Source organism: Ictalurus furcatus, chromosome 4 (genome assembly GCF_023375685.1).
Source record: "Ictalurus furcatus strain D&B chromosome 4, Billie_1.0, whole genome shotgun sequence".
In the NCBI taxonomy this organism is placed as follows: domain Eukaryota; kingdom Metazoa; phylum Chordata; class Actinopteri; order Siluriformes; family Ictaluridae; genus Ictalurus; species Ictalurus furcatus.
The window spans coordinates 2,712,501-2,730,633 of record NC_071258.1 but is presented as its reverse complement, the minus strand read 5'-3'; the positions used below and the strand labels follow the sequence as shown (position 1 = coordinate 2,730,633).

Below are 18,133 nucleotides of genomic sequence, written 5' to 3'. Positions count from 1 at the left end.
CAGACGTGGGAGAACATGAGAAAATTCACACCAAACAGAACCCCAGCTCAGGATCAATTCAGGGACCCTGGAGCTGTGAGGCAGCAACACTACCTGTTGTGCCACCATACTGCCCATGTATTTATTTACATACTTATTCTTGACTGGCTCACAAATGGCAACAGATGCTTGGGACAACAAAAGGGTGTCCCAAAAGTCTCCATACATAGGGGACCATAGTATGTATGCCAGCACCACATCGGTTGTGCCTTTGTAAGTGGATGTTGGTGGGCATCCACTTCTCGGTTGGTCCGCAACACTTCCAGTCTTGTCGTGTTGTGCAGCAGTGTGGTGTGCGTGTGTGTGATGCGCTTGCCATGTTTCCTGTTGAAGTCCATCACAACCTTGTGACAGCTTCCTGATCCGGCCGTGAGATTGATTTCAGTACGTCCTTCTTTTGTCAAAGACATTCTTAAAGGTAATCTGAAAAGAATATATATATATATATATATCACAGCTGAGCTACATTTCCAGCATTTAGTAGACACCCTTATCCAGAGCGACTTGCATTTATCTCATTTATACATCTAAGCAGCCCCGTGACCCTGAAGAGGATAAGCGGTATAGAAGATGGATGGATGGATGGATGGACATCTAAGTTGTTGAGGGTTAAGGGTCTTACTCAAGGGCCCAGCAGTGGCAGCTTGGCGGTGCTGTGATTTGAACTCACAGCCTTCCGATCTAACATCTCTTATGAAATAGTTTTACAGTTGGATCACTACATACATTGTTCATGCTTACTTTTTTTTTGGAATGCATGTTAACAATAAAACATTGTCAGCACAGATGTTTAATGTGGAGCTGTATTTAGGATAACCTCCAAAATAAATTCTCTTAACTGTAAGATGCTGTGTAGTCTTCATTTTCCTTAGTACACTATGTGCACCAATCTGTACAACACCACAGCCAAGAAATTATGGCTTGTAATGGTTAAACATTTCATGCCAACCTGAGGTCTAACCTGCGGCCAGGAAGCATCATCTGGAAACCATGAAAAGCGGATCTTGGAAAGTGAACATCACATGCTCTTGGCCTGTTTTCAGGATGTGAGCACAGGTTGAGGTTTCTGCTCGTCTCTGAACTGGAGATACTCATTTATAGGGGCCTTGTGTTATATATATATACAGTATATATATCCTTTATTCAATAAGATCCTCTAAAAATTCTGCAGAGACTTTGGCTCACATTCAGCCTTAATCAGTAGCATGAATAGTGTTTAATAACAGAAGATTTTGCACAGGACCAAAGTACACTTTTTTTTTCTACAGAATATAACGTCCTAGATCATTTACAGTGGAGTCTAATACAGCTTAATTATGCATCACTTTAAATCAAACAAGTTTAATTTGGATTCTTTCTTGATGAATAATTTACACTGAATCAACATCTGTGTACACAACAATGCGAACTTGAAAACAAAAACAAAAAAGAAAGAAATGTGATAACTTCTAACACTAACCCTAGAGAATCTATCAACATTCGATTAAAAAAGAAAGTAACATTAAAAAAAAAAATTACAGCTTGTACGTGGAGGGGTAATCCACTTTTATTTATAATAATAATAATAATAATAATAATAATATCTGTGGATGGATAATCTGATCACGTTTATTTAAAAGAAAAATAAATAAAGAAATAAATAATTACATCTTGTACAGTGGACTGGTAATCTGATGTGTAATAATAATAATAATAATAATAATAATAAAAGATTGGATTACAACTTGTCCAGTGGACGGCTAGTCTGATCACTTTTATTAAAAAATCACAACTTGATTGCAGTGGCTGGGTAAAGTGAGGTAAAGTTTATTATTATTATAGTTTATTTATTTTTTAAAGGAATACAACATGATGACTGTAGACCTCATTGGAGCAATCAGTGTAGGTGCTTTCCTAAGAGTGATTCAGTGTGATCACACTCTCCACTACACACCTTTTTTTCTCGTTCTAACTGGAAGGGGACTGATGATGTATTCATGGGTTTGGCTATGTTTTAACTCAGATATAATAATTATAATAACCTAAAAGTCTTAACTAAGAGCAGTGAAAGAGATATTGCTGAGCTCTGTTAGGATTAGTGTATGTTGTTATACAGGTGAGCAGCAGTCATTAAGAGCCTGTAGCTCTTTTGTTGGTGCAGGTACGGAGACCACTCATCTATTATAGCGGCTGTAAGGCACAGCGTAAACACCAGACGCTTGGTTCATCCAGTCCTGGTCTCCTCGTCTCCGCCGCTCCTGCGCCTGCTGCTCTGCGTAGAGGACGAGTAAAGCTGAAACCTTCTCCTGGTCTTTAAACGGGCTGGGTCTGTAGCTGGTCCGGAGCCAAGCACGATACTGAGAGAGGGAAAGGAGGAAAGAAAGATGACCCTATTGATGACCCTATTGATGACGTTCACATAAAAATCACATCCACGTTTTTAATGAGTTATTCTGTCATGTTTGAAAAATATCTGCAAGGCCATGCATCATCCATCAGTCATATGTTCACAAGAAGAAAAATATGGGGAAAAAAGGGGACAGCCAAAGCCTCTGAAGAACTATGGCAGCTTCTCAAAGATTCTCGGAAATACTCTGAGTTGACTTCCTTATAAAACTGCACAGCTGTGTACTTTAGAGGACAAATGCCATTGTAAAAGGGTGAACAACATATACTGACTTGGTTTATACAGTGCATATATACTATATATACTACAGTCTGAATTCCAGCTTTCATTTCCACATGTTTACATCTAGACGTTTTAAACAATTTAGAGCATGGCAGCTTTGGTGGCAGACCACCCAATATTTAGGCGAGCAAAAGCATAGGAGCAGATAGTCCGAAAGTAAATAACGCTTAATATTTGGTTGCATATCCCATGTTTGCAATAACTGCATCAAGCCTGTGACTCACTGACATTTGACCACATTGCTGTTTTTTTCTTCTGTGATCCTTTTCCATGTTTTTACCGCAGCGTGTTTCAGTTGTTGTTTGTTTCAGGGAGGTTTCTCCATTCAGTCTCCTCTTCAGGAGGTGAAATGCTGCTCAGTTGGGTGAAGGTCTGGTGATTGACTTGTCCAGTCTAAAACCGTCCACTTTTCCCCCCTGTTGAAGTCCTTTGTTGAGGTGGAAGTGTATTCTGGATCGTTGTCTTGCTGCATGATGAAGTTCCTCCCGATTAGACTGGATGCAAATTGGAAGACAGATTGTTACTCTAAACTTCTGAATTCATTCTGCTGCTACCATCATGACTTCCATCGTCAATAAAGATTAGTGAGAATGTTCCAGAAGAAGCCATGCAAGCTCAAGCCATGACACTACCTCCACCGTGCTTTAGTGATGAGCTTGTATGTTTTGGATCATGAGTAGAACCATTCTTGCTCCACACTTTGGCCTTTCCATCACTTTGGTAGAGGTTCATCTTGGTTCCAGAATGTTTGTGGTTCATCTCTGTATTTCTCTGCGAATTCCAATCTGACTTTCTGATTCTTACTGCTGATGAGGGGTTTGCATCTTGTGCTACGGCCTCTATATTTCTGCTCTTGAAGTCTTCTTCAAACGGTGGATTGTGATACCTTCACCCCTGCCCCTTGGAGATTGTTGGTGATGACGCTAACTGCTGTTTTTTGGGTTTTCTTCACAGCTCTCACAATGTTTCTGTCACCGACTGTTCCACGTCCGTTCCATGTCTGGTTGTTCGTACACCAGTGGTTTCTTTCTTTCATCGGCACATTCCAAATTGGTCTATTTCCTATGCCTGATGCTTGTGAAATGCCTCTGATTGATTTTCTGTCTTTTCTCAGATTCAAAATGGCTTGCTTTAATCCCACAGACAGCTCTCTGGTCTCCACGTTGGTTTATCCTTTTTAACAACAAATGCAGATTTCACAGGCGAAACCCAGGGCTCAAACCAAGAGTAGACACTCGGAGCTATTCATTCCTTAAACAATCAAATTCACAGCACACCTGTGCAGCAAGAGATCCTTATCAGTCTCGTGTTCCAATATTTTTTGATCACTTGAAAAAATGGGTGGGTTCAAATCTTTTGAGGTGCCATGTAAATATGAGGAAATGAAAGCTGAAAATCTGTTCTATCGTCGCATATTCATCTTTTGATCTCAAACCCAAATGTCTTGCTGTTAAGTTTAATGCGTGGAAGAAATGATTTGGAACATTCAGAGATGTATTAAGGTGTGTTATTATTGCAAGATTTAAAAACTAGTAATAAAACTGTACAGTCAGTTGTAAAGGAAGCAGGCAGCCAGTGGAGCAATGCTAAAGCCAGGTTAATATAATCTGCACAAGGTCTATTTAGTTTTTTTTTGTAGCTGATGGGAAGTCAGTAATGATTATTACAGTAATGCGTACTCCTCCACAGTCTGCCTGTGTGCTATGCTGCGTGTTATGGCGAGGGTTGTGTCTAGCCCGGGACACAGACTGACGGGGAATCCCCTTAAATCCGTGCCTTGCAGTGAGAGTGGGACAGAATGTGGTGGTAGGACGGACTTCCTGCAGCTTTCCAGGCAAGTATTCCTTCCCGGACAGTGGAAAAAAAACCACACAAACGACATGCTTTCCAAAACCCTATGACTTTAGAGTAGCAGGCTTTACCAGTTCTGTTGCGTAGGCTGTGTTTCATGTTCACTTTCATTTATAATGTGATAAATCTATAGAATTTGTGCAACAACGAAGAGCTTAGAAATCTCAGGGCGAAAAGAATGAATGGTTTTTAAACTATGTAGAAAATGACTGGCATTGTGACGTGTACATTGTGTAGAAATCGTCTCTACGGTTTAATTTAATAACGGTATCGTCTTTGTGAGTAGGACGGGATTGTAGACGTTATACTGTATAAAAGTATTAACGCTTTTTTCAGTTTTTAAATCCAACACTAATATTTCGTTTGCAAGGAAACCTAGTATTTAACAAAATGTTATATTTGAATAAAATGTAATAAATAAATAAATAAATAAATAAATAAATAACTATGAAGTTGGATTGGCAGTGAAACAGGGCATTAAACTTTACTGAAACTTGACATCCTTCAAAGTCCAGTTGTTGATAAAACCAGTAATTCCTTAACTGTTATTCCCAGACACTGTATGTTCCTTTTTTGGTAATATGAGACATCTAATTAAGCAATATCGCACAAGCAAGAGTATGCCTACTTTACACATTTTGGACACAATATGGCCAAATGTTCTGTTTAGGTTTGCTCTGGTAGTGCAAATAGATCCAGAAGAAGCCACACCCACTAACAGCATGTCAGCTAGCTAGCTCATATTCATGTGTACGTTCCTGTGAAACGTGCTTCCGGTGAAATTGGCGTCCCGATTTTTTTTTTCTCGTCTTCATCTGACGAGCTTTCGGGGCAGTGGTGGCTTGACGGTTAAGGCTCTGGGTTACTGATCGGAAGGTCGGGGGTTCAAGCCAAGCACTGCCAACCTGCCACTGTTGGGCCCTTGAGCAAGGCCCTTAACCCTTTCTGCTCCGGGGGCGCCGTATCGTGGCTGACCCTGCGCTCTGACCCCAACTTCCTAATATGCTGGGGTATGCGAAGAAAAGAATTTCACCGTGCATATGTATGTGTGACCAATAAAGACTCTTTATCGTTATATTCCCGAAAACTATCGTCTGCTTTCTCACAGTGAAATGCCCAAGTGCAATTTAGAGGAAATATTGGCACTCTTGGAATGGTAAATGGTCTACACTTATATAGCACACACACACTCACACACCAATGGTAGCAAAGCTGCCATGCAAGGTGCTAGCTTGCCATCTGGAGCACCTCGGGGCAATCATGTGGGCCGGGAATCGCTCTACCAGCCTTGGAATGCCACTTGACCAATCATAATACTTTTGCATAAAGGAAGTTTATAATACGTATTGTCGCTCTTGAATGTCAGACATGTCAAAATGTCAAAATATAAACTGAACTGATGCGCAATTTTTTTTCTGTCACTGTCTACTCCTCTTCACACTGTTTTCACAATAATGACCTTTGGATGTTTAAGTTTTGCTGAGACACGAATAATTTCACAATAAACTCATGACTCCCTCATGCACTTTATAACAGATTGCGAGTAACGGGCGTACAAATGGAGACCGTCTATAGACTGATAAGGATACGTACTGTGTAAACAGTCCATATGGAACATGCAATCAGAATGAATGAACTTATTCCAGTGATTAGTGAAAATCTCTGCATGTAAACACTGTCATGGCTGCACATGAAAGATCATTTCCTATCGATAATCTAACTACATTAAATACGACCAGTCCAATTTTTTTTTTCTTTCAGAATTGTACTGCTTAAGTAAGTAATCCGTTCTCGTCGGGGGGAAGTGTAATGACTGGACACTCCATCGCACGATTTCCTTCAAGTAGAATTTCACCGATTGAAAAGGAAAGTGAAGCCAGAACCCCCACAAAGCGAACGAGAACTGAAAATATCTACAGTCAAGGTTTAACAAAGACACAAACGCAAAGTGGCTGCCGCTTGCGTGGTCCGTTCTGTACTTTCGAAGCATCTAAGCGAACAAAATAAATGATGCGATGCACTAAAAACGCCGTCAAATCTTTAGCGAGAGTCATGATGTCACGTTTCTTAGCATTTAACTTTGTAGAAAATAAAGCAAAAATGATCGCATAAGAGGGAAGAATAGCACCGGGATTACGTGTACGTAAATCTAAATCGATGTTTATGAGGTGAGGAACGATCATGATTCTGAATGTGACAATATATCTGATAGCGTAAAGAGCTGTGTTGTTTCAACACTGATGTAAATGCCGTTTACAGCAGGAATGTTCAGTAGAAATGTTCAGCAGAAATGTTCAGCAGAAATGTTCAGCAGAAATGTTCAGTAGAAATGTTCAGCAGGAATGTTCAGCAGGAATGTTCAGTAGGAATGTTCACTAGAAATGTTCAGTAGAAATGTTCAGCAGGAATGTTCAGTAGGAATGTTCAGTAGAAATGTTCAGCAGAAATGTTCCGAAGAAATGTTCAGCAGGAACGTTCAGTAGAAATGTTCAGCAGGAACGTTCAGTAGAAATGTTCAGCAGAAATGTTCAGTAGAAATGTTCAGCAGAAATGTTCCGAAGAAATGTTCAGCAGGAACGTTCAGTAGAAATGTTCACTGGAAATGTTCAGAAGAAATGTTCAGCAGGAACGTTCAGTAGAAATGTTCAGCAGGAACGTTCAGTAGGAATGTTCAGCAGGAACGTTCAGTAGGAACGTTCAGCAGGAATGTTCAGTAGAAATGTTCAGCAGGAACGTTCAGTAGGAATGTTCAGTAGGAATGTTCAGTAGAAATGTTCACTAGAAATGTTCAGTAGAAATGTTCAGCAGGAACGTTCAGTAGAAATGTTCAGCAGGAACGTTCAGTAGGAATGTTCAGCAGGAATGTTCAGTAGAAATGTTCAGCAGGAACGTTCAGTAGGAATGTTCAGCAGGAATGTTCAGTAGAAATGTTCACTAGAAATGTTCAGTAGAAATGTTCAGCAGGAACGTTCAGTAGAAATGTTCAGCAGGAACGTTCAGTAGAAATGTTCACTAGAAATGTTCAGAAGAAATGTTCAGCAGGAACGTTCAGTAGAAATGTTCAGTAGAAATGAATCTGGAGACTGTTTGTTTGAGCTGAAATAAAAAAAAGGGAGAGTAAATGCCTTTTATGGTCCCGAGACAGTGCGCTGGGTTTCAGTTCTTCTCCAGGTACCCTGAGAAAAAAAAACCCCTTCAACTCGCACTGAGAACAAGAGGAAAGTAAACATGTACTGACATTTACAAAGCAGCGTTTCCTGACCACAACTGACCCTCCGTCGTTTACATAAAGTCGAGTGAATAAATCTATAGCCGTGCTAAATGACTGAAGGCAAACAAAAATGAATAAAGTCCCAAAGTACGAATCTGAGCCCAGTGGAATTGTATTAAATGAGGCGGACTGGAGTTTATAGATGATGAAGTTCTGACCTTGTTATCTTTATCTTTTCTTGAAGTTTAAAGAAATTTCTTGAAGTCGTCAACTCCAACAGATGACTGATGATCTGTGCTTTTTTATTACACATTTAAATCACGTTTATATTAATGCGCTCGTTCTAATACTTTATCGTTTCTATAGTAACAGCTCATTCCCAGGGACTTGTAAGGTGGATATACATATATATATATATATATATATATATATATATATATATATATATATATATATATATATTCTGATTTAAAAACAAAAAATGTATGATATCGTTTTCTGTAAGGAGTCTCCAGTGTCAGAGGTAAAGCTGTAACTTTTCCAACATCTTCAGGACAGAGGAGTTATACTACGACAAGCTGTGCTTTTTTTTTGTCTTATCTTTACTCTTCTCAAGTGATAACAGGAAGTGATTTGTTTTGTGGACGTACCACAACATTGAATGTACGCAACTATAAATGGATAAACAGTATGACGTGTTGTTCGTCAATTTAATAAAAAATGTATTTTCCTATAACCGCATGGTGTGGAGTGTGTTATTCGGCGTACACCACAGCGATTACAGTACAATCTTTATTAATGAAGGACACTTCACTCATCTTAACAGTTTAGAGCTCAAATTTAATGTTGTGGAACATTCTAGAGACAAGTTAGTTACTGTTTTCACTTACACTATAGCAATGCTAGCTCTCTCTCTCTCTCTCTCTCTCTCTCTCTCTCTCTCTCTCTCTGTCTCTTTACAAAGCACAATGACTGTTACAGAGCACTTGCACACGACTCCTCACAAAATGTCACCACGCAGACGTTTTATTATACCATTTCTTTGAACGTTTTGTTGTTAATCTGTCCATTATCAGTCTTAGATTATGTTGAGCATCACCTGTACCAGTCCCTGCGTATGAGCTGTTACTATAGAAACAATCAGGTAGAAAAAAGAGCACATTAAAATGAACAAAAACAATGCACAACTTCTGACCAATCCGATAATGGGATAACATCGAAAATAATCATGAGTCTGATCATCAAATAATCAGATAAATGTAAATCAGATACATTTAATAAATCGGACAACATCTAACCTAATCTAAGTCGGATAAGTCTAATAAATCGGTTAACACATAATCTACAGTCTCCTCCGAAACTATTGGAGCGGCACGGACAATTCAGTTGTTTTTGCTGTAGACTGAAGACATTTGGGTTTCAGAGCAAAAGATGAATATGAGAAGAAAGTTTAGGATTTCAGCTTTTATTTCCTGGTGTTTATACTGTATGTAGATTTTTTATATGACATAGAACATTTTGTATAGGCCCACCCAATTTGTTGGAGAACAAAAAATATGTGACTGACAGGTGTTCCTTGCTGCCCAGGTGTGTCCTGTTAGATTGACTATTGAAACAATATATAGCTCAGAACATCTACTCTTGGTTTTAACCTTCAGTATAACCTGTGAAGACTGCATTTGTTGTTAGAAAGGATAAACCAATATGAAGACCAGCGAGCTGTCTGTGGGAGAAAAGCAAGCCAGTTTGAAGCCGAGAACAGACATAAAATCGATCAGATGCATTGCACAAGCATTGGGCATGGCCGATAGAACAATCTGGAATGTCCTGAAAAAGAAAGAAACCACAGGTGTACTGAGCAACAGACACTGAAGGGGTCCGCCAAGGAAAACAACAACAGCTGATGACAGAAACATAGTGAGAGCTTTAAGGAAAAACCAAAAAACAACCGTCAGTGACATCACCAACAATCTCCAAGGGGCAGGAGTGAAGGTATCACAATCCACCGTTTGAAGAAGACTTCAAGAGCAGAAATATAGAGTCCGTAGGACAAGATGCAAACCCCTCATCAGAAGTAAGAATCATGAAGTCAGATTGGAATCCGCAAAGAAATACAGAGATGAGCCACAAACGTTCTGGAACCAAGATGAACCTCTACCAAAGTGATGGAAAGGCCAAAGTGTGGAGAAAGAAAGGATCTGCTCATGATCCAAAACATACAAGCTCATCAGTGAAACATGGTGGCGGTAGCGTCATGGCTTGGGCTTGCACGGCTGCTTCTGGAACATTCTCACTAATCTTTATTGACGATGGAACTCATGATGGTAGCAGCAGAATGAATCCAGAAGTTTACAGAAACATTTTATTCGACAATTTACAGAGAAATGCATCCGAATTAATCGGGAGGAACTTCATCATGCAGCAAGACAACGATCCAAAACACACTTCCACCTCAACAAAGGCCAAGTCAATCACCAGACCTCACAACCCAATTGAACAGCATTTCACCTCCTGAAGAGGCGACTGAAGGGAGAAACCACCCTGAAACAAACAACAACTAAAACATGCTGTGGGAAAAACATGGAAAAGCATCACAAAAGAAGAATCAGCAACAGTTTGGTGATGCCAAGACTTATCGGTTCCTATACTTTCGCTCGCTTAAAAATTGTCTGATACAAACAAAAGGTTCTATGTTTTATGTTTAACACATCTAGATGTAAATACCAGGAAATAAAAGCTGAAATCCTAAACTCTCCTCTTATATCCATTTTTTTTTTATTATTTTTTTAAAATCTCAAACACAAATGTCTTTTGTATACAGCACAAATAATATGAATTGGCCTTGCTGTTCCAATAGTTTTGGAGGGAACTGTACATCAGATAAATCTCAATAAATAAATCTCAGGCCTGCGTTCTATTTGATGTTTATATTTATAACGTTTGCGTAGATTATAGTTAAAAGCTTTTCTATCTAACTCTGGTTAAAACAGGATCTGCCATTTCCATGAATCAGAGAGATAAACATGGTACACGTCTGAAAATAGTGGATGTTTTTTCGTTTAAAAATGATGTGCCATCCAATTAGAAAATGCTTGCCTGGGGCTGTCTGTAAGTATTTACATGAATAGTTCTGTCAGAATCCTTTAGATCTCTATAAATCTCTATAAAAGTCTATTTTACGGCTACATAATGAGTGTAATGTAACATAATCACTCTGCCAGGTTTCATAAGTATACTTATGAACAAGTTTGTGCTTCCAAAGCCACGAGCGTCCAGCCAGACATGATTTATAACGGATAGGAAATATGACTCAAAGCCTGGTAACGCTTCTTAGCTTAGTTACGAGGCTTCACTAATTTGTGAATTTGAGGGTTGATGAGAGTTAGTTTCAGGGAAATTCAACAACAACAACAACAACAACAACAACAAAAAAGATCAAAGTTTTAAATCAGTTGCAAGAGTGCAATCTTTTATATGTTGCGCTTACATTATATGTGTTTCTTTCTGGTGTCTGTGTTTTTTATTTTTTTAAAAAAAAAATCATTATAATAATAAGGAAAAATTGTAAAACTGTAAATCCCCTTTCAAGAGATACCACTTCCTTAAAAAAAAAAAAAAAACCCAGACATCCATATAATAGAGTTTATAATATCCCCCCCCAAAAAAAATATTTCAAAGAATGTTGCAAGCTTCTAGCAGTAATGACAGCCACGTGATGAGCAACACTGAGTTAATGCAATTGTAGCAAGTCCCCTTGATTTCCCCTTGCTCGCTCGAGCGAGCCCGACACCCTGTGCAACGTTTAGCACCCTGCAAAGTACTGGCCTCCGGCATACTGTCACATCTCAGCAGCTACACATGTGAAGACGACTGCAAAGAGTGAACGAGGCCCCAATAACAGGAAAACCATCTTTCACACAACTCTTCACACAATCGACGTGTGAACTCTCAAGTACACGGCACGTGACAAAAAACACGGTGCAAAAGTCACCGTGCACCTCATTCTGCATCAGGATTCGCAATTGTTTGTTTCATTTGGATGTCTGGTTATAAATATAAACCTCAAGCTTCAGTAGGAGTTCCATTTACATTATAGCAGCGATAAACAGTCCTCACCAGCCTTTCTCTCTCTCTCTCTCTCTCTCTCTCTCTCTCTCTTACCAGCAATTACAGTATAATCTTTATTAATGAAGAACACAGTTTAGAGCTAAAAATTAATGTTGTGGAACATTCTAGAGACAAGTTAGTTCCTGTTTTAACTTACATTATAGCAATGATAACGTCATCTCTCTCTCTCACTCGAAATAATTAAGATAAAAAGCATCACAGATTATCATGTTACTGAGAAACCACAATTGTTTCTGACTGTTACAAAGCGCTGACACTGGAGACTCCTTCCATAAATGTAAAAAAAAAAAAAAAACAACCCAAAAAACAGAGAAAACGTCGCCATTTCAACATCCGCATATGTTTTTAATTTGTTTATAATTAGTGAAGCGTCCGCCGTACGAGTCCCTATGAAAGAGCTGTTACTATAGAAACGACAACGTATTAGAACGATAATGATAATGAGTCGTTGTTGATCACATATACATTACAGCACAGTGAAATTCTTTTCTTCGCATATCCCAGCATGTTAGGAAGTTGGGGTCAGAGCGCAGGGTCAGGCATGATACGGCGCACCCTGGAGCAGAGAGGGTTAAGGGCCTTGCTCAAGGGCCCAACAGCGGCAGCTTGGCAGTGCTGGGGCTTGAACCCCCGACCTTCCGATCAGCAACCCAGAGCCTTAAGCGTTTTTATAAACCGGAACTACTTTCAGAGCTGCTGTTAAAGGAAATTAATCAACAACCTTCTGAGCAATAAGAATGGAGAATTCACCAACACTGTGGTATGTGATGATGGTGTTTCGGATGGATTACTATCAGTATACTGTACATACTTTATTTTTTAACATCGACAACTTTTTTTTTTCTTTGCAAATAAATCTTCAATCGAGCTCCATTTTTAAATAAAGCTTTAAAAACCGTTTCTTTAAAAAAAAGAATTAAATCGGACAAACAGCACCCCGCTGAGCTTCCAGTCATGACTTGTTTCAGGTCTGTAGGACAGATTGCATCAGCACGTGTAAGTCAGAGGTGACAGACAATCTGGCAGGAAACCAGAGGAAGAGCTCTTGAGTTTTTTGTGTTGTTGTTGTTTTTTTTTTTTTCAGGATGAGTTACTGTATTCAGTGATGGCACAACAGACAGAGATATTAAGATGGTGAAGATATGAAACCATTCATTTTGGATCTCCCGGAAGAGTGATGGAAGAGCAAGTCATCCCTTCTGGGCGGGGGGTCACTTTTTTCCACTGGATTATTTATGAAGCTGACTGGAACTGAGGGCTGTGACAAACAGTACAGTAAAATACATCTAGAACTCTTAAGGGTTCTTGGGGTGTCGATTGTAACTATAAAAGGATAAAAAAAAAATCATAGACTGACAAATCTATGTTCTATAAGCAAAAAAAAACCAAACATCAGGACATGCCATTATTGGAAAATAATCAACTTCGGATGGCAACCGTAACTCCGCTTACTTAATGATGTCAGCAGCACCACGTCAAGCTTGAGGAGACCTTCCTGACTTCATGACACCCAAATTTGATATTTTCCTAATAGATCTGTGTAACTGTGTAACTAATAAGCACTTGTCAATTGTTTTTATTTTTTACATGATTGTGAACGTCGCATTTGCTTTTTACAGTTGCTTTTCTCCTTTGATAAAATTGTTCGTGGTTTATTTTTGAAATCAATGTATAAAAAAAAAAAGAGTGTTGTGTGACGTTTCGGAGAAATCGACGTATAGGAGATACCTCTGAAACTTGCGTCCTCTGGAACTGCTGTAGCTGCTGCTGGAACCCGCAGTTAGGACCCACGAACGATCGCACAGCCTTAACCGCAGACAAACACTCCTCCCAGCCATAGGTGGTGACGGTCATCAGGTAGGCCACCACCATGGTGGTACTGCGCGACACTCCGGCTAGGCTGAAACGGGTCGGATATCATGATAACAATCATCTCATAACGTAACAGAGACACAAACCGAACAGTGGTGTCAATATTTTAAAAAAAGGAGCAGGAGCAGGTTTATGCATGACAGAGGTTAAATCATTCTTCCAGTAAACCTCACCTTAGAGGAATTACAGGATGAGGGCGTCGCTGTTTACACCCTGAGGTCAGTATTACAAATTACTCTCACCTGTGAAATCATTTCTATTTATATACCACCATTTTTGTTCACACAAGCTATGAATCATATTCTCCTTTCAGGTGTTTAAAGAGGCTTTCGCATATGCAGCGTTTAGTCCATTTCAGTGGAACCCTGGGGTTCGGTGTGGTTCTTTATGCAGATGAGAACGCAGCAATGACACTCAGCTGTGGTGTAAAACCGGTCCGAGAGCACCCGGGCAAGGTGGTCTTCAAGTGATTCGACTCTGAATCGATTCACTCGTGAGTCGCTATCCGCTATCTGCCCTCTTCCGCACACATGACCTCACAGACGTCGATGACTGGCTAGTGTTACTGTGATTGACAGGAGAGAGACAGTATGCCCATCCCACCCAGACAGCATGGCTATGAATGACTGTGACTAGGTATGGGTGATACAGACTTAAATCTATATCACTATATTTGGAATCCATTTCGCTCTGATTTGGATGAATAGGTCTGAAAGCAGACTAAAACTAGCACAGAAAGGTAACTAATATAAATTTTTTTTTTAAAAATTCTAATGTGTGCAAATTTGTGCAAAATTTCTAGTTCTAATGACATTAAAAACAGACGTGTTACCCTTTTAATAAGAAAACTACAGATGCACACTGCATTCTTAACTACCGTGACTTACAATTTGTTTTACATCCCCGGTTCCAAAAAAGTTGGGACGGCGAGTGAAATCTAAATAAAAACAGAACGCGATGATTTGCACATCTCAGAAACCCGTACGTTATTCACAACAGAACATAGGAAACATACAGAACGTTTAAACTGAGGAAATGTACCGTTTTAAGGAAAAAAATAAAATAAGGTCATTTCGAATTTGATGGCCGCAACACGTCTCAAAAAAGTTGGGACGGGGGCAACAAACGGCTGGAAAAGTAACCGTGATCAGTAACATCAATCAGATCCCTCACCAGTGAACCAGACACGCCCCTCCGTTAAGCCGACACTCGTGGATGAAGCGGATGCACTCTTTAAAATGCTGTAACCTGGGGAAAGAAAAAAAAAAAAAAAAAGAGTCACAGTGTGGTTTTGTGATAATGTAGACATGACACAGAATCCCATAATCTAAAAAAAATGACAGTGGAACGTTTAAAAAAATATATGTATACATATAAAAATTGTGTATGTCACATAAATATAAATTTCATTTCCTTACATAATTTGTGCATAATGTAATGTATTTCTGTCACCTTTCACCCTGTTTTTTTTTCTGTTTTATTTATTTATCACTTCATAAAGTCATTTTTAGTAGTAATTCCAGACCGATGAGCGTTTTCTTTGTCTCTTCATAGTCGGAGGATGGAAATTCGAAGTTATGAGCTTCACGAACGCAGCGTAAGCCTAACCCTGCCATTTATTTTTGCCAACAATTTCTACAATTTCCCTGATGGACAGGAACACGTGCGTACGTTCATACTCAAATTTTCAGGATTTTTTTTTTTTCTTCCAATTTAAAGTCCTGAGATAAAACACCTTTCCAGATTTTAAAGATCCACACGTTTATAAAGCACACCACTAAGCGTGACATGGTGTAATAATACTGTATAGTGTAATAATTGGTCATGGTGTATCCAGGCGCCAGTGTGAGATTCTCTTTAGACTCTTCAGGTGATGTTGTGAAATTTATCAGCATTGCAAAACACCACAAACCACATTGCGGAGCAATCTGCTTTAAAAGTCTTGATTTCTCAATCAACAAGACTGCTTCGGCTTCTTTAAATGACACCATCAGCACAATCACATTTCCGCCACTGATGGCAGATTTGCAGATTTTCTCCCGTGTGGTCAGTCTGAAATGAAAGCAAATCTGAGCCAAAAAAGAGAAAGAAAAAAAAAAAAAAGCACATTCAAGTGAAGTGAAATATTAGTGCTGAAATAATTGCTGGGGAAAATAAGTCAAGAATTCTCCAGATCCTCGTGGAACGTTTTCTTTTGGTTATTTTCAAACTATTTTTCTGCTGTTTTTTTTTTTTTTTTTTCGCTTGTTTAAATTGCATGATACATCCGCATCTCGTTTTTTTTTTTTTTTACCTCTTTCTTCACAGGTAATTAGTCAAATTTTTACTTTTTCAATTAGAACGAATCCAACTTAAAAACGTCTGAGCTTTTTTAAAGTACATGGTGTCGCGTCTTCTGTTTTGTCCTGTCTTTTCCTCTGTGGTTTTGTCTTTTAAAGTTTTATTTTTTACTGTTTTGTTCTGCCTCCTCTACCAGGTGGTGGAGGTATTATGTTTTTGGGTTGTTCACGTGTCTGTCCATACGAGATTCTCGTTAGAGTGTTATCTCAAGAGCTCTTTTCCTTTACAAAAAAAAATAAATAAATAAAAAATACACTATCTGGAGCACCTTCTGTGCCAAGTATCTCCAGGGGGTGGAGTCAGACCTGATCCAGCTCCTCCTACCTGGGTGGGGTCAAACTAAAAAATCCAAGGCGAAGAGACAGCTCAGTGTGTTGTTTTGTGTTGTACTGCATCACCTGGGTTAGGGTTAGGGGTTAGCGTTAGGGTAATAAAAAGGTCCAACTCCATCCCGTGAATTTTTCAATGTTGGAATATTGGCAGTAGAAATGTTTTCGAATTAAAGTCCCCTTGAAGTGCTTCGGAATTAGACACGCGGCGTTACTCGAAGTGTTGCCGTAATTTCCACCGAAACAGAAAGTCAGGGCGGGACATATCGAGTGGCTCCTCCCCCTATTCGATTAGCCAATAACGTTTAACTTACCTCACAGCCCGGGCTAAGTCGTACTTGACAGTTAGTACCAATGATATTTATAACGTCAGCGGCGGGACACTTCAGATTCTAGAGAGCATTTTTTTTTTTTTTGGATTGGACAGAAAATCTGATGAGAAGCTGAAGTGCAGAATGATGTCATCAGAATCGTTGATCCGTATCGGTGGTAGAGACAGAAAGAGGGAGAGTGTAAATTTTGCGAATTCTGTCGTAGTTTTAGAGCGCACTAGCTTATAGATAACCTTAAAGCTGAGACATTCGTACTAAAATCCAGAAAACTTTCAAATCTTCATCATGTAAATCTCCTTCCTCCTTTTCTCGTTTTTCCTCAACTTCCGTCCTGGATGGTTCGGGAGGGGGGGGAAAAAAGAAGCTTTTTTTTTCCCCCCTCCCGAACGCAGCATAAATCTCAGGACACGTCCGGCCAGCTCGTTATTTATGAAACACAACGGGAGACGTCACGCTATGCTTTTCTGAAAACGTAAACTTTTTTCAACTTTTAGAAGCCCTGCAGTGACCAAAAAAAAAAAAATTGCTGGCAGCAGCACGTTTCAGCGATTCCTGTAAGTTTACTGGTAAAATGTGTGCTATGGGTTAGTAAGAGGAAAAAAAAAACACACAAAAAAGTGACAGTAGCTGTGTTTTACATTTAGGAAATGGTAAGAAATAACTGTAAAAGAGCTCCTGTGTGTGTGTGTATATATATATACATATATAAATATCACCGTGTACACTTGTACTGAGGATCAAAACTAGCACGGTCACAAATATTACCCTGAAGTTATCTGGAAAATAGGAAGAGTACCGAATCGTGCACCGTTTCGGATGAGTCTAAGCCTCGTACTGTCCTCCAGCTTTGAAAGAACCTTAACTTTCCGCCAGAATTTACCTAAAGTGTCGCTTTATGTCATGTAGACGATGCATCATGACGTCCACACAGACATGCATTCAGAGATTCCTCGATGATTTGACACACTGCATTTCATTTCGGTTCAGCAGGGGGTGTGTGTGTGTGTGTGTGTGTGAGTGGAAAAAAGGCAGCGAGGGTGCTGATGAAATAAGCAGATAGACCGTTATCCTTATTTTTAAATCTGTGGGATTGTGACAGAAAGGTTTTTAATAGGTTTGGTGGCCACTGCTGGCTTCCTTCCTCCTGCTAGATTGCAACAGTGGGCCAAAGCCCCTCAGTAACCCTCAGACACGCAGCACTGATCCCAATTCAGGACAGCCTTCCTTCAGATGTTGTGCGTTTTGTGTCATGGAAATGTTTCAAATAAGGAATAAAACCCACGGAGGTGCGCAGTTGTAGGAAAATGACCATTGAAGCACATCTGTCACTGATACTATTTACTAATTTTCCTATTACAGCATG

At 39.4% G+C, this 18,133-nt stretch overlaps 1 protein-coding gene across 1 annotated transcript in view; it reads right to left on the bottom strand.

Moving 5' to 3' along the window:
• Positions 1 to 1,238: 1,238 nt before the first annotated feature.
• dusp22a (dual specificity phosphatase 22a) overlaps positions 1,239 to 18,133 on the bottom strand; it is a 21,898-nt gene continuing 5,003 nt past the window's right edge. The window contains exons 5-7 of the mRNA XM_053622517.1: positions 14,943 to 15,017; positions 13,626 to 13,797; positions 1,239 to 2,375 (exon numbers count right to left, since the gene is read on the bottom strand). Of these exons, the coding sequence (XP_053478492.1) occupies positions 2,193 to 2,375; positions 13,626 to 13,797; positions 14,943 to 15,017 (430 nt within the window). The 3' untranslated portion in view covers positions 1,239 to 2,192. The remainder of the gene's footprint in view (positions 2,376 to 13,625; positions 13,798 to 14,942; positions 15,018 to 18,133) is intronic.